General features: G+C 38.4%; 1 protein-coding gene across 1 annotated transcript in view; it reads right to left on the bottom strand.

The window, feature by feature from the left end:
* The window catches only part of LOC124606120 (meiosis-specific with OB domain-containing protein), a 249,243-nt gene that overhangs the window by 66,501 nt on the left and 159,972 nt on the right, over positions 1 to 22,770 (bottom strand). Inside the window, exon 6 of the mRNA XM_047138084.1 lies at positions 6,123 to 6,314. Within this exon, the coding sequence (XP_046994040.1) occupies positions 6,123 to 6,314 (192 nt within the window). The remainder of the gene's footprint in view (positions 1 to 6,122; positions 6,315 to 22,770) is intronic.

Here is a 22,770-nt window from a genome sequence, read left to right as displayed (position 1 = left end):
AATGTGGAGAATAAAATGTTCTGACAAACATTTACATAATGAAAAAGATATAAAAGAGGTGTGTAAATGTGAAGAATACAATGTTCTGCCAAACATTTACACAATGAAAAAGATATAAAAGAGGTTGTAAATCAATACATTTGTTCTAACTGATTCCCACTGAGGAATACTAATACTGTAGGGCACTATCTTATTTATCCTAACTGTGCACCATGATCAGAAAGGACATTTATTACTGGGTGTACAGTTATTTTTTTGGTTTGAATGTCACCAAACAAAATATTGTCAATCAGAGTTCTATTATCTTTATCCACTCATGTTGAAAAGTTAATTACTGAGGAAACAAATAAGGTTTCCAGATAATTTTTCCTATCAGAATTCTATATAAAAATCTGCACTGAAATCGCCACAGACTATTAACTTATTACCTGCTTGCTGCTGTCTGACGGACAGCATAGTAAGGAATCCAAATTCCCCATGAATAGTTCGAAATTTCCCATTGAGGATCTATTTAACTTGCAATTACAAGTGAACTGTTTCCATTATTAATTCACAATAACACACTTCTATCTACTTGTCTCAGGGTTTTTGAACTTGTGTTCTGTCTTAGTACATGTAACAACTTCTCCTTTTCCCACATTAATTCTACATGAGTAAGCTGCTAGAGTAGACATTTTTATATGTGACTTATTTAACCCTGTGGTTATGTGGTGCTCAAAGGGGCTCAGGATTTATATTTTTTCTGAGCTGTCTAAATTTTCCAGGCAAGAAGCTCTTCTGCCTTATTACTCAGTTGTCTATTATTCTGATGAATGTGCCAACCTTATATTTCTGTGCATTCTTAAGTAATTTGTAGGGTCCTTATGTTACTTTAACTTCCTTGCTAACAAGGTGCCTGAATCTGGATTCTAACCTGACGCCATTAACCAAGGGAATCTTGCTTTGTGTGATTGTCACCTCCTGTACATTTTCAGCAAGTAGCTCAGCCATCCTACTTTTCTCTCTCTTATTCAGGTGTAGGCTGTGACTAGTATATCTCCATCTCCGAACTGTAGCAAGGGCACTGCACTCATTTGCGATTTCATTTCAGTCAGTAGGAGCCTGCTCAATGTAAGTGTAGCTGCTACTCCAATTTCATTCAGGTTACCCCTAATGCTGTAATTTCTGCCTTTAGCCAGGCTGTTACCTGCTTCACATACTATGATAATCTGATCCTCGTTGCCGAAATTTTTGCACAAATTCCTTACATTCTCTGTCACCTAGATAAGGCTAGCACTTCGCTGCACAATACTTGTGACCTGGTACCCTGTTCCTAATTTGTACTGTACCATCTGGCCCATGCCCCTCCCATGGATACTACCAAACAGCAAGAGTCTTTTCTTCCCACTATCTTTTTGTACTGTCCTACACTTAAGTTTCTTTGCTAGAGGTCTACTGCACTCTACTGCGACCAACAGCTGGATGAGGCTCTTCCCCTCCTATGTCCAGTAACAAGTCAGAATTATTTGATACTGCAACCTCAGATGTAGATGAACAAGTTGAAGAGCTTTTCCCTTTCTGCCCATTGCTTATTACCTTCACCCAGCTCTCACTGTTTTTATCTGCCTTCAACCTTGCTAGTTCAATTTTTTTTAATCCCTCACCACACTTTACACTATATGAATTTTTGTTATTTGTGAGTCACAAAAATTATACCTACAGGTTAGTATATAACATAACATAAAAGGTTAAATATTTCTGCTTAAAACAGCAACTCAGCACTCACTTAACTGTCGTATCTGTTAATTAACTTATTCACATTAAAATGTAATTTTTAATGTATATTCAGTGTACAGAAACAGTAGAGAAACAAACTGTTAGAGTAAAGTTTCTGAATCAAACAAGATTCGTGCTACTTTCTAGAAATATGAACTTAACGCTGGAGGGATATGCTCTACTTAATTTCTGAAAAAAAAAGAGCAATTAAATGGGGTTCTATAAGTTTATTGCATCAAAACAAACAAAAATATGACTTCAACCTGACTTTATGGTCTCTTCAAGTTTTCTGGAATAATATGTAAAAAAAGTGAAAACTTTAATAATAACCTTAAAAACACACTAAAAAACCTATCTGATGAGTAGACTGTACCAAACTATTGTTACAATTTTAGGTTTACAAATCACATTTTATTTTAGGTGCTTTCCAAAGTATAGATGCTGAAATTGACAAATTTAAATATTGCAAAGTATTTTCTGACAGTATTTATATGGAATGCAGTCTCATATGAAACTGTTACATTGATGATAAGTAACATGGACAAGATGAAAATAGAAACTTTTGGTTGGTTGGTTGGTTGGTTTGCGGTGGCTAAAGGGACCAGATTACAAAGGCCATCGGTCCGTAGAAGCTTTTGAAATGTAGAGTTACAGAAGAATGCAGAAGTTAGATAGGTTGGATAACTAATAAAAATATAATGAACCAACAGTATTATGAAAAGAATAGTTGCTGCTCATAATATGTCGAAGATGATCTGTCGCAGATAGGCACAACAAAAAGACTGTGAAACGAAGTTTTTAACCAAATAGGTCTTCATCAGAATTAGACATCATACATATACACACTCATGCAAACACAACTCATGCACACATATGTGCGTGTGTGCTCTAATTCTGATGAAGGCCTGTTTGGCAGAAAGCTTTGTTTGACAATCTTTTTGTTGTGCCTATCTGTGTACTCAGCATTTCTGCTATACGGTGAGTAGCAACTATCCTTTTCGTGATATTGTCATTATTCCATCCTGGATTTTCCTTTGTTTGATTTATTCTGAATTGAGTTTGAGGTAGATGGCTTCATGCCATAATTTGGCTAAAAGATGGGATAAGCTGATAGGTACATCCTGAGGCATCAAAAAGTAGTTAAACTGGTACTCGATGAAATGTGTAAGGTAAAATTTGTAGAGAGGGACCAAGAACTGACTATGGTAAACAAGTTCAGAAAGAAGCAGGTTGCATTAATCATGTGGAAATGAAGACACTTGCAATGGAAGGACTAATGTGAAGAGCTGCATTAAGGCAGACTTGAGATAAAAGATTTCAATAACAACAACAATAATCACAATGCGTAGGCTCGTAATGAAGAATGTACCAACAGGAATATCAAGAGTGGTTGCTTTCTATCACCGCCTACACTTAAGAATTTCACCTATGGATATCTACTCTCAAGGACACATTGGGCTTCAACAATCTTCCACACAGCCACCTGTTTCTCTCTCTCTCTCTCTCTCTCTCTCTCTGTCTCTCTCTCTCTCTCTCTCTCTCTCTCTCTCTCTCTCTCTCTCTCTCTCTAACTTGCTCTACAGCATCATAAATTTCCAACTCACCCCACTCAAAACTTACCCATCCCGAAAAGGTGGCAAGTTGAGAATAAGCAGGAATAAAAGGAATGTCAACCTCTGCCATTGCACATAGATTAATTATTTAGCCTCCTACACCTCATGATGGAAGCCAGCTTTATGTAACATGTAGTGTGGTGAATAAATTAATTTACAATGACCGAGACTGAACAATCCTTTTTCCCCTGCTTATTCTCTCCACTTAGTTTCCACACACTTTTTGTCCAAATCAGTTATCTACACCAGTTCTACCTTCTCTCCAGCAATACACAATAAACCTTGAAGGAACTTAGCTATCAGCTTCACTTGTTATTGTTTTGTTTCTAAAATAATCTGTTCTTTTAGTACCTTTCCTAACTGGAGAGTATTACTAACTCATACTTTGGTGTAGTACATAGTCATCTCAATATATCTTTACTTCCTCCTCTTTCTGTGGATCAATAAACAGAAACATTTGATTTCAAAACCTGCATCTTTAGAATACAGGTCGGTTATAATGACACTTTTGCTACTTGAGAGTGCCTCCATGAAAAACGAGTGATCGTACGACAGTAAAACATTGTGAAAACATTTGTACGGACATACGAAGAGAAAAAATGAATAAACCATTGAAAGAAACATATTGTAATATCCACATGAGGGGGTTAAAATCCAGTGATCTTGGTGATTATGCAATTTGGAATGACTGGCCAATGATTTGGTTTACTCCTGGGAGGCGCCAACAGCCAGTTGCACCACAAATTGTTGAAGAAGTTACTGTTGCCATGGCTGAGAAGCTGTTTGCAATGCACAATCTTCAAGCAGCTTGAGCTGTGTCACAACAGCTGAACATTCCAATGCCCACCATTTGAAAGTGCTGTGAACAATTTCGAAATGGTATCCATAAAAATTTCATGTTACTAATTCGTTTTGCCACATGATGCAAACTTTCAAATAGACTTTGCTCTTACATTTCTTGCAAGGGCTTAAGTTGATGACATATGGCCTTGTAACATTTTGTAGAGTGATAAAGCACACTTTACTTTCACTGGGCAGTGAACACTCACAGCAGTTGCATTTGAGGACTGTCACCACCAATGAAAGTTCATGAAGTTCCTGCAAAGTGAACACATCACTGTGTTGTGGGGCTCCAAGGAAAAGTTCATGATTGATCCATTCTTATTTGAGGAACTCAGGCCTCAAGTACCAAGAAAATGCAGTGTGTATGGTACATATTACAGTGATTTGCTTCACCAACATGTGATACCTGCTCTAAGCAGAGAGGTGCTTTGGACTCAACTGTTTTGATGCACAATGGAGCTCTACCTCACACTGGTTGTGAGGTCAATTGCTTACTCCATAACACATCTGAAGAAATCTGAATCATTGTTCAATCATCCTAAACTGTGCACCCACTAAGATCACCAGATTTGAATCCTCTCATGTGGACACTAAACTGCGTTTCTTTCCACACTTAATTCATTACTTATCTTCTGCATGTTCTTACAAATGTTTCCACAAAGTTCCATTTTCATAGGGTCACTCATCTTTCATGGAGTTCCTCTCAAGTAGCAAAAGTTTATTTATAACAACCCTCTACTTTTCAATATTTCTGTCTACTTTTATGACACATATTGTGATAGCTGATGTAACCAGTTTTGTGGTACCATTTTGCAACATGACATTAGCTGTTTAATCAAAGAGTATGGGTATATGTGGGACAGAAAACTTTATTCTGTAAGAATACAGAAGAAAACAGTATAGATTTAAGAGCTGGTAGTCTGAAATAAAGCAATATAATGTTGAAATTTTTTAGATATCAACATTTAATAGTATCAGTTGAAACATCAACTGGACATATAGATTGTGACGATTCATCACATTTATCATATTATACTTCCCACTGATCATTTTGGAGGGCTATACCTCCAAAGTCAGGTGGATTTGTTTCAATTTATAGGACATGTCTTTTTGGTAACCTGAGACATGTATCCACTAAAGAAGGCATAACAATTTAACCAAAAGTCATACCGAGCGAGGTGGCATAGTGGTTAAACACTGGACTCGCATTCGGGAGGACGACGGTTCAATCCCGCGTCCGGCCATCCTGATTTAGGTTTTCCGTGATTTCCCTAAATCGCTCCAGGCAAATGCCGGGATGGTTCCTTTGAAAGGGCACGGCCGACTTCCTTCCCAGTCCTTCCCTAATCCGATGAGACCGATGACCTCGCTGTCTGGTCTCCTTCCCAAACAACCCAACCCCAACCCATACATTTAATACATCCATGCCTTAATAATTTACATAACTCCACCTGATTATGGAGATATAGCCCTCCAACATGATCAGTGGAAAATATAATAAATGTGACCATGGCAGTGTATTTCTAGATGCTATTCACAATAGTTACAGTTAAGCCAAACCTAAAATATCTCAATTAGAAGTTAAGGATATTCAAAATAACTGCTGTTTTTTCTGAATATTGTGATCTGCTGAGTTTTTAAGCTAAGAAAATTTCAGCTTTTAAAGATACCATACTTAAGTTGTTTTTTAGGTCAGTTTATACGATTATAATAAAAAATGGGTAAGAGAAGGTAGCTTTCCACATGATCATCAAGTAAAATTACTTAAAAAACCATAACACGCCTTACACATTCTTATAAAAGTCATACACAGAACATTAAAATGATTTGCTTCATAGATATTTACTACTCAATATATTAGAGAGAATAAAGTTAGAAGGAAATAGAGAACTGAAGATTTTGAATACATACGATCTGGTATTGTGCTAGCAAGCTGCTCCAGAATTGCACTAGGTTTAACAGGGGCTGTTCTAGCAAATGCTCGAAGCATCATTGCTTCAGAAGTATCAGGATTCTCTGTTATTATAGTGCGCAGTCCATCACTAGCTACCATTCCACGTTTAAAAGCATTCCATTCAACTCTCATGTCTACTAAAAACAACACTGTGAACAGTTCATGAATATGTTATGAAACATATGTAGCATATATTTTTATGGCAATTAAAAATACATTACAAGTAAGAAATCGAAGCAAAACCATTATACTGAAGAATCAGAATAATCTTTAAAAATGGATGCAAGCACTGGTAGATGTTACTGTCATCCAACACAGTGATAATCATATGCAAAAAGCTCAACAGTTATAAGACTCAGTGAATACTTACCTTATTCTCTTAGATTACAGCAATATATTGTGTAAAACATGTTTTAAAAGGAAGAAGAATTAGAAGTTTGAGTTTAATTATAAGACTCAATGAATACCTTATTCTTTTAGTTTACAGCTATACATGGTGATAAAACGTGTTTTAAAAGGGAGAAGAATTAAAAGTTTGAGTTTAATACCCCATTAAACACAGCATAGAGTGGTTTGAATGGCATAAAAAATCAGACATTGGGTTGCCAAAGAAATCACTCCTAGTATTTTCCTGAAATTATTTAGGGATATGATGGTGGTTAGCTTTAAGCTTTTGTGCATGTAAATTCCAACAGACTTTACATATAATGGAAAACCAGAAAGGAGTAACAAAAGCAACAGGAATTGGATGGATTTCTACTCACCACATGCAGAAACATTGAGTAGCAGACAGATATATTTAAAAGTAGACTGTTGGATATTATTCAGCCTTTAGACAAAATCCATGAGATGAAGAAAAAATTAACTATACACACGTGACCATTCTTGTCTCCAGGTGACACAGCAACTCTTCCCTGCCCGTCCCCCCACAGCCTGAACCCCAACCCAAGCCACAGCCAGCTGATGCTGCACCTACCAGCCCACCATTGTATATTGTTATAGTGTCCCTGACATGCCTCTGCACACTACCACAGGCAGCACTACAGCATCTTCCCCCACCATTACCCTGCTATCCTTCTCTCCCCCTGCCAAACGTCTCTTCCGTACCCTCACTATCTGCTCCACCATAGATTGCTGCTAACCGCAATAGGACCTTAAATGCTCAGAGGTGACAGTGGATGTGTGTGTGTGTTTCTCCATCTGAAGAAAAGCTCTGGGTGATAGCTTATAATATCTAAACATCTTCTTTCAGTGTGCCTGTTTGCTGCTCAATGCTTCCACTAAGTTTCATCTAGTTAGTAATAACTAGTTAGTAGTAACTAACATCTATTTCTTAGCCTTGTAAATCATTGCTAATGATTTCAAACTGTGTAAGACACAATTTTAAGGCTGAGAGTAAAAGTTCTTGCTGAGGACCAATAAAAATATATTCTATTGTTGAGTGGGCTGCAAGTGATTTGAACATTCTGCTTAATTATTAGTATCATTAGTGAATATTAAAATTTATGACATGCATTTTAATGATTCAGGTAGCTCATTTGTGCAGAAAAACTCTGCTAACAGTAGAAAATGTACCAAGCCATGTAAGAAAGCTTTATTTGATGTTCCCCGATTCTGAATTTATCTTCGCTACTGTTATTCAGCCTCTACCCTCTGTTTTATGGTGAGGAGATATGATTCCACCCACACACATGATGTCTAATTAAAAAATAATAATTTTGCTAACTGAACATATTGTATTGTCCTCTCAAAGAATTATTGAGTGTTCACACCTTCATGTCAATACATTTACTGAGTACTGTTATTTATGGCAAATAATAAGAGAAGCGAAGTATCATAAACTGAAGAACTCTGCACTCATATTTACCATGTAAAGAATTTTTTAACAAGCTGTATTATGCTGAATGCTTCACAGGCATTACATCAGATAGTGTCTTGTAAACTGCACAATATTTCCACAAGGCAGATGCTGATTATCTCCAGGTGCTTACTGATGTATTGCTATTGTGCTCAGCATTTTATGCCCAGGTTCACTAGAAAAGTGCAGACACCAAGAGGTGGAGCTACAATGTCATTGCAATTAATCGTAGTGGACATTAACATCCAGAGCTCCCTGCCAGAGAAAGGGCTGCGGCATCCATATGCATGGCACATGGAAAAGCAACTGCAAGCCATGGGCTTCTTATATGCATGCTGCCAAGGTGTTAGTGTACAGCTTAAGCATCCTGGCTTCTATTCTGCTATACGTTGAGTTGTTGCAACCGTTTGTACATGGCCAACAATGCTATAGTGCCACCAGTGCCAGTTCCCATGCTTTGATGAGTTGAAATCAGGTCTCTGTTAATTAAGCCATTAGTTATATGTATTTTAACTGCCACTTTAATTATAGAGTCCTAATATGTGGAGGCAGATGAGAGAATTTTGATCTCTTGATAGTCTGTGCTGTACCTGTGTCAAGATAATGTTCAGCAAGAGCAAATTGTTCTGGCCAACCCAATCTGGTGTTTTCAACAATGTGACATGTCTGGATAATGTAAGTTTTCCCACACTGTCTTGGGATTTCATATATGCCACATTGTTTGCACTTACAGTGGAGGGTGGAAGACACACTTTATTCAATGCTTCTTGAATAGCCTACTGAACTTGAAAGACATTCTCATAGAGTTCTCCATTTCTTCTGGTTCCTCTTGAGATTTAGTGCATTTTGGTCAAAACACATTACGAATCTGTTTATCGGAGTACAACAGAGCAGAGATGGCTAAGCTGTGCTGATAAACTCTCTGGGTCTGAAGTGGATCTAGCCTTATGAAAGAGAGTCCACAGTGCATCACTGCATTGGGATAGGTGATGACAGCTCATAGATACAGTCAGTATCTGCAGGTTTGCAAAACACACTGTGAACCAAGGAGCCATCTACCTTTCTGCAAACCAAACCCCCAGAAACAAGAGGTCTTCATTTTTGTGCGCTTCCATGGCGAAGCAAATGCTTGGATGGAGGAAGCTAAGCTGTTCTAAAAATGAAGGAAGTATTGTTGTCCCATGTGGATGTACCACAAAGATATCATCAACATATTTCCAAAAACATTTAGATTTCACAACTGTCAACTCCAGTGCTTCATCCTTGAAATCTTCTATAAAAGAGTTTACGTACTATGTGAGATAGAGGGCAACCCATAGCAATACTATCAGTCTGTCAATTTGCTCAAAATATTGGTTGTTAAATAAAAAGTAAGTCAAGGTGGACACATGTTTAAGAAGACGCAAGGTCTCCTCTTCCATTTTAGCTCCTACCACTAAAGTCTAAATTCTTTAAAGAATTGAACTCCCATGTATAAAATATCCTCAAACATCTTACAGAGGGCCAATCGGAGACACCTCTGTGCAAAGTGAGGATAGTTGTTGGGTACCTGCAAAGCATCGATGATGCTAGTAGCACATTATTAGAGTTCAATCAGATACTCTGAATGTTTACAAGTCCTCATTCTTCCACACTAGCCTCGGCTGTTGCTCATTCAGCTGGGTGTTGGATTCTAGCTGACATCTGTCCAGTCAGCTCCCTGATTGCATGCCCATGCAAAGTTAAGAGACCCTGGCACTGCAGCAAGATGCCAGCAAGAAAGTGTGGCCATCACCCAGTGTGAATTGGTCTCGTGCTGGCTGCTGGAGAGTCCTCAGTCCCACTTCAAATTCTACAATGGCCCTTTATGACTCATCTGTGATGTACCTGGTGTCTTTTGTCAGGTGATTGGTTGATCTCCTCCCTATGTCTCATAGGTTTCAGCACCTGGAGTTGCCTGAGTGTTGAACAAGAATAGGGACTCTAAGAGGCCCTGCTGCTGGATTCCATGTTGCAGTTCAGTGCTGGTAGTATCCTTCAACATGGTGTTGTCCGACAACAGTCAGTTCCTCCAACAGTAGATGGTAAGCATGAAGTTCATCAGTGAAGGCCATCACCTAGAGTACATCTTTGGATAGTTCATAGATTGTGCTGTAACATCTAGGACAGATTCACTACAGTATCGTAATCATGGAATCGAGTGCCATTACTGTGAATGCCATCAATCCCAGTTATCAACTCAGGACTGGAGAGCTGGGGTATTTAAAGGGAACTAGCCTGAGGCTATGACGCAAGGCTCCGTTTTTAATGATTGTATGTTTCCTCCTTATTCTGGTATATTCACTTAACTGGCTGTTAACTGTTGTGTCAGTGTCTTGCTATGTGCTCTTGTGAAAGAGATAGAGTTTCTTGCAACATGACTTATGAGCTAATGAATATGCTTGTTTCACTTCCTTTGGTTTTCTGCCTCCTTTATGCTGAATGTGTATCATCACATGACAGAGTCGTAATGTGTCTATGACATGACCGTCTTGCAACATTCTGGCTTGTTTCTGCCTCTATCTCTGCCATGACGTAAGTTTGCTGTGTGGCAGTGAGAGTAAGTCTTAATGAAATTTCCTAATTTCTAGCCCTTGCTATTCTGTGCTGTAACAATCTGATTACTTAACAAATGAGTATTTGGTGTTAAGCATGGAAATGAGGAAAAGTTTAGAAAAGGTTTGAAATTATGCTTAAGGTTTCTTGGAAGTTGCTCAGTGCTCTCTCATTATGCAAAACAGCATGACTATAGTCTTTGTAATTCATGCTCAATTTTAAACAAAAGTAAGTTTTTCATGCATCTCAATATTTGAGATGTCATATCTCCTGAAATATGCGGTGTACAGTGATAAAATTTTGCATATAAATTCAGTGATATATTTATATAATATCTGCAAAGTATGGTGTGAATAGAGTTAATAGTTAGGAAGTAAAAAATTAAAATGTCATACCTGATACTGAAGTTTTACTGCACAACATTTTAAGCAAAAGATAGATTTTCATGCTTCTAAAAGTTTACTGAAGTCATATCTCCTGAGCTATGTGTCATACAATGATATAATTTTGCAGGTACATTCAGTAATATATGTGGATACTGTTTGGAAACTGTGTTGCTAATAGACTTGGTAGTAAATAAATAATAAATTAAAACTTCATATCTGAGCTGAAGTTTAATTGCACGAATGGCAAACGTATCGTGAGCAAGAAACTTTTTTCCTTTAATACTTTTTTATGAGACGTGTCAGCAAGAAAAAGTTTTGTAAAGGTCTGTAATTATGTTGGAAGTGGCTAAGTGCTCTCTCATTCTCAAATACTGGATGAATAAGTCTGGGTCTTTGCATGTCATCAGTTACACTGCCTAAAGACAAATGAACAGTTTCTAAATGTAATACTTATCTCATTCAGTTAAACTCTGAACGTAAGATTATACCTCTCCATGTGTACATAGACAGCATTTTAAATTTAGTCAATAATTACACAAAATATTGAAAATCAAATTTTTGTTGCCCTTGGAAGCCATCAAATAGGCAACCTGCAAGTGGTATTGGTTCCCAGGATAGTAGCTTAAAAATACAGATGGGTAATTGTGAGTTCACCAGACACATTTGTATGAACAAGACACCAAATCGAAACTGTCTAATACATTGGTTGGTTTGAGATGCAGGTTCTTAAGTAACCATATAAAATCTTCTGAATTTCAAATATGGTGTTCACATTTCCCTACCAAAAGGCTCAAAAGAGATGCCAGATGTTTTGCAAGGTAGTTTGTTGGGGCTCCTATAACACTCATAACGTGGAGAATTGGAACTCCTTCTTTGTGTACCTTTGGCAGCCCAATCAAAGTGAAATTGGCACTTGTACTCTTAAACTATTTTTCATGTGGTCAATAAACTGGCTGGAAGTAAGGAAAGTGGTTGTCTTCTGTTGTACTGCATCCATTGGATCTTTCTGGGTTGACAGTATGCTGAATCCAGCAGTAAATCTGTCATATTATCAAAACGTTTCAGGCAGAAGAACAGTAGTGTTTCCCTTGTCAGCAGGTAAAATTAATATCTCTGTGTCTTCTCTTAACGAATGGAGTGCTTTTCTTTCTGCAGTGGTGATGTTCTTTATGGGTGCAGGCATCCTAGTTATGGTCCTGCAAGTCCCTCACCTTATTTCTTTGGCAGTCTCACTAAGAAGTTTTAAGACAGCTTGCTCAGTGGCACTGATAAAATCTTGATGGGTGAAGTCCCTGGAATGGGTGTAAAATGGGTCCTTTTCCAACACTGATATCACACTGTAACTCAGTGATTTACCTGTGAAATTAAATACAGCCCATCTGCATAATTTATCTTCTTGCAATAATCGGTGAGCAAGGCAATGGAACATGAAAGTTTGACATGTCATGACCTGCTGCAGTGTTCAGTCCGAAAGAGACCATGTAGTACTGTCCACCCATTCCCAGAAATCCACTGACAGACATGACAAGGTATTCAGATGAAGTGAAAGATAGATTCTGGAGGCTCTGTCTAATTCTCACCTTGGATAACAAATTCTTTTTCTCACTAGTGCCCTGCTAGCTCACTGTTTAAGCCTCTTAGCAGCTGCAGAGTTTATATAAAGTGTAAACTTCACAAAAATCAGTATAGTTTGCTCATCACAAAATCTTAATGAAATGCGAGAGAGTCTAACAAGTTATTTCTCAGGTTATTGAGTTTATAAAACTGTTATATTTTGTTGGCCGTCTCCTCCCTGTAGAGGAATGACTTGTGTTTTTTGAGGTTTTCCTGGCATAATATCTGCTTGAATGGTTTACAGTGTTATGTTGGATAGCATTGAGTGAATGGCACAATATTTCCACGAGGCAGCTTGTCATCAACTTCAGGTGCCACTAGTGGACTTTAGTTGTGTTCACCAATAACGTTCTGGCTCACTAGAAAAGCTCAGGCACTAAGAGGCGAGTCTAAAACGTCAATATAGATGAATCTTAGAGGATGTTTCTCTGGCAGGGATTCTGAATATTGCTCATCATCTTCGATGATGCTGTAGCCCCACCACTTTGTGCCTGTGCTTTCCTAGTGAGCCAGGTCATAAGTTGGTGAGCACAACAGCAATATGTAAGTAGAACCTGAAAAGCAGATTCACAATACATTTCAACCAACATGCATCAAACTTCACAAGCAACTAGAAGAAATGGAGAACTCTATGACGATTGTTCATCTACTTTATGGTGGTGGCATGTCCTTCAAGATTGGCAGGCTATTCAAGAAACACTGAATAAAGTTTGTCTTCCACTCTCCAGTGCAAGTGTAAACAACACTGGGTTACATGAAAGATAACCTCAGTCTAAGGAGACCATAAATGTACAAAACCCCATTTTAGTGTGGGAAATCTTACTTTGTCCAAAAGTGTCGCATAGTTACAGACAGATGTGATGAACATAAACAAAACACCAAACTGCATTGGCCAGAAAAATTTGCTGTTGCTGAATAATGTCTTGACATGAATATGGCTTCCACATAGTGATGGTGGTGGTGGTTGTTGGGATGTTTAAGGGAGACTAAACAGCGAAGGTCATCAGTCCCCCACCACATAGTGAGATTCCATCATTAATGAGGTGGTCAATACATGTAAGTAATGACTTAATTAACACAAACTCAATAAAGCATGGGAACCAGCATTGGTGGCATTAAGGAATCACTGATTGCAGGCATATGATTGCAAATAGTCAACAAAGATGGGGAATCAATGCCAGGACGGTTAAGGTTAGTGCCAATACCTTGCTAGCACAAGTACGCGGGGTCCACAGTTTGTAGCCGCTTCCCCTGCATTGTACACACCAAGACAGCAATCTTTTTGTTCAGTAGCTGCCTTCCCCAGCATTGTACACACCAAGACAGCAATCTATTTGTTCATCAGGGGGCTCTGGCAGTTGTTATCTTATAGCAGGTGTGGGCAAATACTCGGCCACCGGCGGTCCTCCTAATGGTTTTGTGCAGCTTGCCAAGACTGTCAGAATTTTTATGTAACAATTTATATATTTTCTGAAATGAGAAGTTAACTAACGCATGCAGTCATTTTAAAAGATGCAACTGTCTGCTGACTTATGCTTCCACAAATTGGCTCAGGAGCCAAAACTATTGGTCACCCCTGTTCCATAGGATTTGTCTTCATTTACGTTATAGCTCTGCCCCTTGATGCCTTTGCTTTTCTAGCAAAGCAGTGTATAAATTGGTGAGCACAACGCAATGTGTCAATAGCACCAGAAGATTATACATAGCTGCCTCATAAAAACAATGTGTAGTTCACTCAACCCTATCTGATGAAACACCCATGAACTACGATAGCAGATATTTTGTTGGGAAAGCCTCAAACAGCTCAAGGTGTATTACACAAAGTGAGAATTTTGTATGGCTGCCAATGTGTCCTGTTTCTTAATTTATATCTTCCCTCCATGAACCAAGGACCCTGCGAATTTGGGGTAGCTTGCAAGCTTCAATAACACAGATAGCAATATGACAGTTGCAACCGCAACTGAGAGGCCAGACAAATCAATATGTCCTGAAGAAGGGCAGCAGTCTGTACAGCTGTTTCTGGAAGAACGGTCTGGATGATCAGCTGACTGGGCCTTGTAACATCAACCAACATGACCTCGCTATTCTGGTACTGTGAATGGCTAAACGCAAGGGGAAAGTACGGTTGTTATTTTTTCTGAGAGCATGCAGATCTACTGTCGTCTAATGTGATAATGGAAGCCTCCTAGGTAAAATATTCCAGGGGTAACATAGTTCCCAAACTGGGTCTCTAGGCAGGGACTACTCAGGAGGAAGTCGTCACAAGGAAAAATGAAACTAGCATTCTGCGGGTCAGAGTGGCATGGAATGTTAGTTCCCTTAACCAGACAGGTACATTAGAGAATTTAAAAAGGGAAATTGATGTGTTGAATTTAGATAAAGTAGCAATTAGGAAGTGGAGTGGCAAAAAGAACAAGACTTCTGGTGAGGCCAGTACAGGGTTATAAACACAAAATCAAACAGGGGCACAGCAGGAGTAGGTCTGATAATGAATTAGAAAATAGGACTATTGATATGAATTGAAGAGACTTAGAGACACTGGAAGGTTTCAAATAGGTTATATAATAGTAATATACAGGTATCAAAAGCAGATTTTAAACTGTAGGGCATTTTCAGGGGCAGATATGAAATGTACCATTATGAACTGCAGATTAAACTGAAGAAATTGAAAAAAGATGCAAAATTAAGGAGATGGGACATGTACAAATTAAAGGAACCAGAGATTTTTGAGATTTTTAGTAGGACCAAAAGGTAATGATTGGCTGAAGTGGGGGAAAAAAATAAAAGACGAATAGGTAGCTTTCAGAGATGAAAAAAATAATGACAGCAGAGAATCAGACATGTAGAATAACAAAACCAAGTAGAAATAGTACAAGATATATTGAATTTAATTTAGGAGTTAGGAAGACCCTGCATTGAATGCCAGTCATTGAGTAATAGACAGGCACAGACATAATGTGTTCTTACTCCATGAAACTTGACAGAATAGTTTCCAGTACATGCCGACAAATTCTGGAAACAAAAGTTAGCAAAGTTTTAATTCTTCTTTGTGTGTGCCTGTCGACAAATCAGTGCCTCTGCTATTCACCTCTGCTGTTCTGTGAGTGATTTACTTTACTCCTAAATTATTTTGATTCTGCCAGAATGGTCCTTACTGTAGACACATAGATACTGAACTTAACTCATGAAAAGAGAAAATATAAAATGCTGCAAATGAGATTGTCAGAAAATGCAAAATGACTAAGCAGGAATGGCTAAGGGACAATGCAAGGCTGTAGAAGCATGCATTATTATGAGAAAGACAGACACCACCTGTAGGAAAATTAAAGAGACCTTTGGAGCCAAGAGACGCAGCTGTATGAATATCAGATGGCAAGCCAGTACCAAGCAAAGAAGGGAAAACTGAAAGAGGGATGGAATATATGGAAGAGCTATACAAAGGTAATGAACTGGAAGGCAAGGGAAAAGGAAGTAAATCAAGATGAGATGAGAGATGTGGTACTGCAGGAAGAATTTGTCAGCGCATTGAAAGAGCAAAGTCAGATCAACGACCCTAGAGTATATGACATTCCCACAGAATTACTGAGATCTTTGGGAAAGCAAGCGATGGCAAGAGGAGCAGTAGTTGAAAAGAGCATGAGATAGAATTGTTGTCTATCTCCAATGTTATTAAATCTGAACACTGAGTAAGCAGTAAAGGAAACTAAAGGAGAAATTTCTGGATGGAATCAAAGTTCAGGAAGTTCACATTGTAATTCTGTCAGAGATAGTAAAGGACTTCGAAGAGCAGTTGAATGGAATGGATAGTACCTTGAAAAGAAATTATAAAATGAACATAAACAAAAAAGAAACAAGAGTAATGGAATCTAGTTATATTAAGTCAGGTGATGCTGAGGAAATTAGATTAGAAAATAATAAACTATAAGTTGCAGATGAGTACTGGTATTTCAGTAGCAAAATCATGTAGAGAGAACATTAAGTGTAGACTGGCTATATCTTGAAAAGAATTTCTGAAAAAGGTTTTGTATTAACATATAATATAAATTTGAGTGTTACTAAGTCCCCACAGAAGATATTAGTCTGGATTATGAGGATGATAACCATTACAGACAAGATGAGAATAGAAACTTTCAAAATGTGGTGCTACAGAGGAACGGTGAATATCAGATAGGCAGATGGAGTAACTAATGAGGATGTACTCAACTGAACTGATAAAAAAAGCAATTTATGGCACAACTTGACTAAAAGGAGGAATGTTTTGATACGCCCATCATGAGTCATGAAGGAATTGTCAATTTGGTAATGGAGGGGAGTGGGTGGAGGGTGGGAATTGTAGATGAAGGCCACGAAATGATTACAGTAAGCAGTTTCAAATGAACTTTGGTTGCATACGTTATTCAGAGAAGAAGAGGCTTGCACATGATACAGTAGTGGGGAAAGTTGCATCAAACCAGTCTACAAACTGACGATCACAACAACAACAACCTTCCCTCATCTTGTCAATTTCATTGTTAAGAATACTCTTGCAGGACTGCTTTAGAAGCATCTTCATATCAGCTTCTAGATAACATAGGAATATATCTAGCAGAGTTGTGTCACACAACCATGTGTCTTCTAACTTGAGATGCATACTGACATTAAATATAGTGAAAGTGAAATTAAAAAGCTTAGTTGCACAACTCCTACAGTGTTTCTGAATTTTTGGAGCACTGTAGTAAATAAATGTACCTGATTGAACATGGTCAAATATATTATTCCGTTATATTACATTCTTCTGCATATTTACAATAACAACACTTAACTTGTGGACTTCTTTATCTGTTACAATAATGAATTACATATATTATTTCTGACTTGCTCCATATCACGTGTTATATATACTAACAAGTTACTAAATCATGATTAACTGGACAAAAAAATAAAGAAAGAAATAAGTGCACTGTTAGCTTACGCCAGCAGCCAATGTGTTTTGTTTGTGCTTCACTATTTTTTTTATTTAGACTGAGATAAGCTGACACCGCAGTGTTCATTTTTTGCAATGCAGAAGATGTAACAAATTGGGGCATTTCACAGGCTTTTTTATACACATGAGCCAAGTTTAAAATATTCCTTTGTTTGAGATCACATGGGCCAGATATATCAAATCTGAAATTGTAGATTCCAATATTTTGCTTTTCATGTTATTTCCATACAACCTTTGATTGTGTAAAGATTCGTATGATTAAAGATTTTATAGACTTATGACACACGTCCCAACACTTCAGCACAACAAACTATATCAGATATGATGCATTTCGAAGAGATCTTTGATGCAACATATTGCATATTTTTGCAATACACAAGTATAAATACAAAATCCACCAAATATGTTCATTTCACAAACACTGAAATCAACATGGCAGAGTTTCACACACCATGACCATACAACCCAGTAGATTTACCAGTGGCTACAACATGGCAGCTATTCTGTATGCTTTTGTCATCCAACTACATCATTACAGCACAGGGCATGAGCTGCTGTCAGCCAATCACAGCAAAGGACAAGTGACCAAAGTTATGGTTGCTAATTTTAATGTTTGTGAAGCTAACATGATGTATTTAGTGATTTTCGTATTTATACTTGTGTACAAAAATATGCAATTCCAATGATACACTGCATTAAATATCTCTCCAAAACGTGTCATTTTTGGTATGGTATGTTGTAGTAAGATCTCAGGAAATGTGACACTGGTCTGTAAAAGCTATTTTAGCAGTCTCCAACTGCATCATTTTTAGACCATTTTGTTGTCTTTGAGTCATGGGAAATGTAACATCAGTCTATGGTACCAGTATCCTTGTCTCCATCATTTTGTATTGTGTATTTTACAATATTTGCAAATGCTGTAATAGATTCATAGTACTATCATCAATAGTAATCAGAAACTTTATGAAATTTTTGGCAACAGTACACCTGTTAAAAAACAATTATTGGCTATTTCACAGTACATTCAGATGGAAAATTAGGTGCATTTCTAAGAATGCTCAGACACTTGTGACCGAGCGAGGTGGCACAGTGGTTAGCACACTGGACTTGCATTCAGGAGAATGATGGTTGAAACTCGAGTCCAGCTGTCCTGATTTAGGATTCCCGTGATTTCCCTAAATCGCTTCACACAAATGCCAGGATGGTTCCTTTGAAATGACATGGAAGACTTCCTTCCCCATCCTTCCCAAATCTGATGGGACCAATGACCTTGCTGTTTGGTCCCATCCCACAAACCAACCAACTGATCAATCACACGCCTGTGAGTATTTGAGCTTTACAAAATTTTAGCAGTAACAGCATCATAAAAAGAAGAAGAAGAATTGTTTTCTGCATATTTCAGTGCATATTTGCATGAATAAATATTTATTTTTGAGAATTTATTTATGTTATGAGCGTTTAGCACAACATATTTCGTAGTAAATCAGCGTTTATGATTTACAGTTACTGTAGTGTAGGGGCCTGTATTTCAACTAACATATCATCTTGCATATATTTTCTCTTTTAATAGGAATATAAATCGTCTTTATTTAACACAAATTAATGCTATTTTCAAGTTCGTTAGTGATCATAACCTCAAAAATGTTTCAGGGAATAGCCAGATTCTATCTCAAGTTTTTCTTTTGTCTTAACAGATATCTCTCTTTGAGTATTAATTGCTTCAGTTCTTAAAGGGAACTTGTAATACTTATAGCATATCAGACTGTGGTCAATTCTGTCCCTCTGTTCTATGATGAAGGAATAGAAATCACCAACTCAATATATGCTGAAGAACCACTTTTATTAAGTAACTTTAGAACACACACACAAAGTACAAACATGAGAGAAAAACCACAGGAAAAAAGATGGCAAAAAGAACAAAGAGTCTGCAAGTCAACACTCAGAGATGTTGTTTCTGTGGTCAATAGTTGCCACAGAGCCTCCCCCTGAGTTGTGCGGAGCACGGGGAAGGTGGGGTGGAGATGTTGTCCACGACAAAATCTTGAAGTCATGTAGGTGACTGAAGGTTCTATCCCATGCAGGAGTGGGGACATTTGTCACCTGAAGGTAGGTCCATGAGCTGTGCATGGAGAGGGTTGTCAATAGAGTGAATGCTCTCGCCCAAGATTTTGACTGCTATGAGATCCTGTTCAGTGTCTGCAGTAGAAGCTTGAAGGAGTTCAATAGCTATATGTGAGAGGCTGAAGCATTGTTTTGTGTAAGCGGAAGGACAGAGAAAACAAAGACATTGCTGTCTCCAATCTTGATGGCGAGATCATCCAGGTAGATATCAGAGCGGTCGATGGTAAACACTGTATCACACAGGAGTGAAGGAGTTGAGAGGGAGAATGTCATGCTGAGGGGCAAAATCATCACACATTTCATTCACTTTGCCTCATGGAGTGGCGTCAACTATGGCTTGTGAATCTGTGGGAACAGACAGCTGTAGGTCATCTGTTAATGAACAGGCTGACTTTAACCTATTCATCAAGACTGTATGGCTGTTGCCATTTAGTTGTGTGTCCAATGTGCTCTGTCCATGGTTGTGGACCTTGTGAGAGCCTGAATATGGGGGCTGGAGAGATTCTCAGACTGAGTCTTCATGGAGCATAACACAATCGCCGAGAGTGAGATTTTTGCGAATGAACACTCGTGGTACTGAATGGAGTTTTGGTGGAGGAGTACTGATGTGTGAAATATGTTCATGTACTCTATCAACTAGGGTGTGAAGCTCACCATCATTCTGGAGGCGAGAGTGTTCCACAAACTCAGCAGGTGGGCTGTGCGGTTTGCCATAGTGGATGCCAGGAAGAGACGCTTGTAAGTCCTCTTTGTGAGCGGCATGTGTTCCAAGAAGATATATGATAGTGCTTCTGACCAGGAACTGCCATGGCACATAAGTGCCTCCTTAATGGTGCAGTGTCAATACTCCATGAGGCCATTGCTCTGAAGGTGGTGATTTTGAACTTTTCAACACCCTACAGCTCGCTTAGTCTGGTGAATAGCAATGATTCAAATTGGTAGCCCTGGTCAGTGGTTAGAGATAAAGGCCAACTGAAGTGAGGAGTCCAGGAGTTAATGACTGCATGGGCTACCAAATCAGCTGTAACTTTAAATAGAGGGATGGCTTTAACCCACTTCACGGCTTGGTTGTTGATTGACAGTATGTATCTACCCACATTCAGTCACGACAATTGTTCTTAATTCGTGGCCAGACAAATCATTCAGTAATCAGTTTCATAGTGGCATTGATGCTTGGGTGACTGCGATCGTACAGCAATTTGAACACCACTTCTCAGAGAGGGGGAGGTAGAACAGGTTGAAGAGTACCTGTCGAGGTGTCACAGACAATGGGAGTGGCTGAGCCCAACAGCAGATGTAGCTTGAGACTCAGTGTGCATTTTGTATCATTTAACATATCTACAAGCTTGATGCCATTAGTCTGCAGGTGGATCAACTCATCCATCTTAAAGGGGACATGATGATGTTCACTGGACAGGTAGTCAACAATAACATTGTCAGAGCCATGTATATAGTGTACATCTGTAGAATACTTGCTGAATAGGCCCATTTGCTGCAGATGTCAGGAAGGAACATCTTTACCAGGATTGCAGATGGTGTCTGCAAGTGGAAGGTGATTGGTAAAGATGGTGAACTCATGCTCCTTGATGTCATCACAGAAGGATCTCACTGCCTCACTGACTGTGAAAAGTTTGCAACCGAATGTAGACCTCTTGCAATGGGCAGACAAAAGTTTGTTGAGGAAAATCTGAGAGGCTCAGTGGTATTGTTCATGTGCTGTTACAAAACTGCGACTACAGAAGTATCGCTCACATCAGCAATGATAGAGATGCAGGCATCAGGTACAGGGTGTGCCAGTGTGCACAAGGCAGGCTTGAGGGCCTAGAACATTTGAATCATGTCGTCAGTCCATAGAACTTTCCTTATGCCCAAGGCTATTTCTATAATCAATGTGTTGGCACATGGTGCCTGGGAGGAGGCAGTGTAAAGCAGATGGCAACAATAGATATTTATAATGTCCAGGAATCTTGGAAATTCACAGTAGTCCATGGGCAAAAGGAGGTTATGGATAAACTCAATGCTGTTGGATGTCTGTCAGATGCCCTCAGTCAAAACAGTATAGCTTAGGAACATTACATTGTCATGAGTTAGTTGTAACTTCTTGTACTTGATTTCAACACCATTGTTATGTAGTGTAGCCTGGACTTGAGCCAGATATTGTTCGTGCTCCTAATGGGTCAAGGAAAATATCAGGATGCCATCCAAATAGGCAAACGCGAACAGTAGGTTGAACAATAAAGAGTCACAAAACTGCTGCCACGCTGAGTTGCATTTTTGAGGCCTAATGGCATGAAGCAGTACTCAAGAGTCCAAAACAATTGAGTAAAGCAGTCTTGGGAATGTTATGCTTGAACATGGGAATTTGGTAACAAGCTTTACAGCAATCAAGTACACTGAACACTCACGCACCAATGAGCAGTTGAGCCTAGTCCTGAATATTGGGATTGGATAATTGTCTATAATAGAGTGAGAGTTCAGAACTTTGTGACCACAGCACAGACAAAGTGAACCATCTTTTTCCTGGACAAGATGCATGGGAGGAGATCAATTTCTATCTGTAGGTTGTATATTGCCTGTATCAATTAGCTCACCGACAGGTGTTTTAGTGTGGCACAATTTTTTGGAATTGAGGTGGCAAACCTTATATCGCACAAGTCATCCCTTTGTAGTGTTGATTCTGTGACAACAGGGTTTCTATAAGTTTCCCCAAGTGAAATTCCCTTATATTTCCTTGATTTCCAGACAAGTTTTAGCATAAATTTTGAGATCTGAAAGGTAATTAAAGATGTAAGTAGACAAAAAATGTAAAGGACTTCTATAATTTCTAAGTGGATTATTAACCCTCTAGTTTTGAATGAACAGCAAGTTGTCTCCTTTATAGGATTTATCATCTGAAGGGTAAATAAACAGGTAACTTGTAAACAAAACCCATTTTTAGATGAAGAGTTTCTGCTTTTATTAACGAGCTAACTCTAAATTTGAATTAACAACAACTCTTAATTGCTGACACTAAATCAGAAAAACCTGAGACAAAAAACATTTTATTGAAGAACTTTCCTTCTGTTACTGTTAGCTTACTTTTTTAGTTG

The sequence above is a fragment of the Schistocerca americana genome, chromosome 3 (assembly GCF_021461395.2).
Source record: "Schistocerca americana isolate TAMUIC-IGC-003095 chromosome 3, iqSchAmer2.1, whole genome shotgun sequence".
NCBI lineage: Eukaryota > Metazoa > Arthropoda > Insecta > Orthoptera > Acrididae > Schistocerca > Schistocerca americana.
This window is presented reverse-complemented; position numbering and strand designations above follow the sequence as displayed.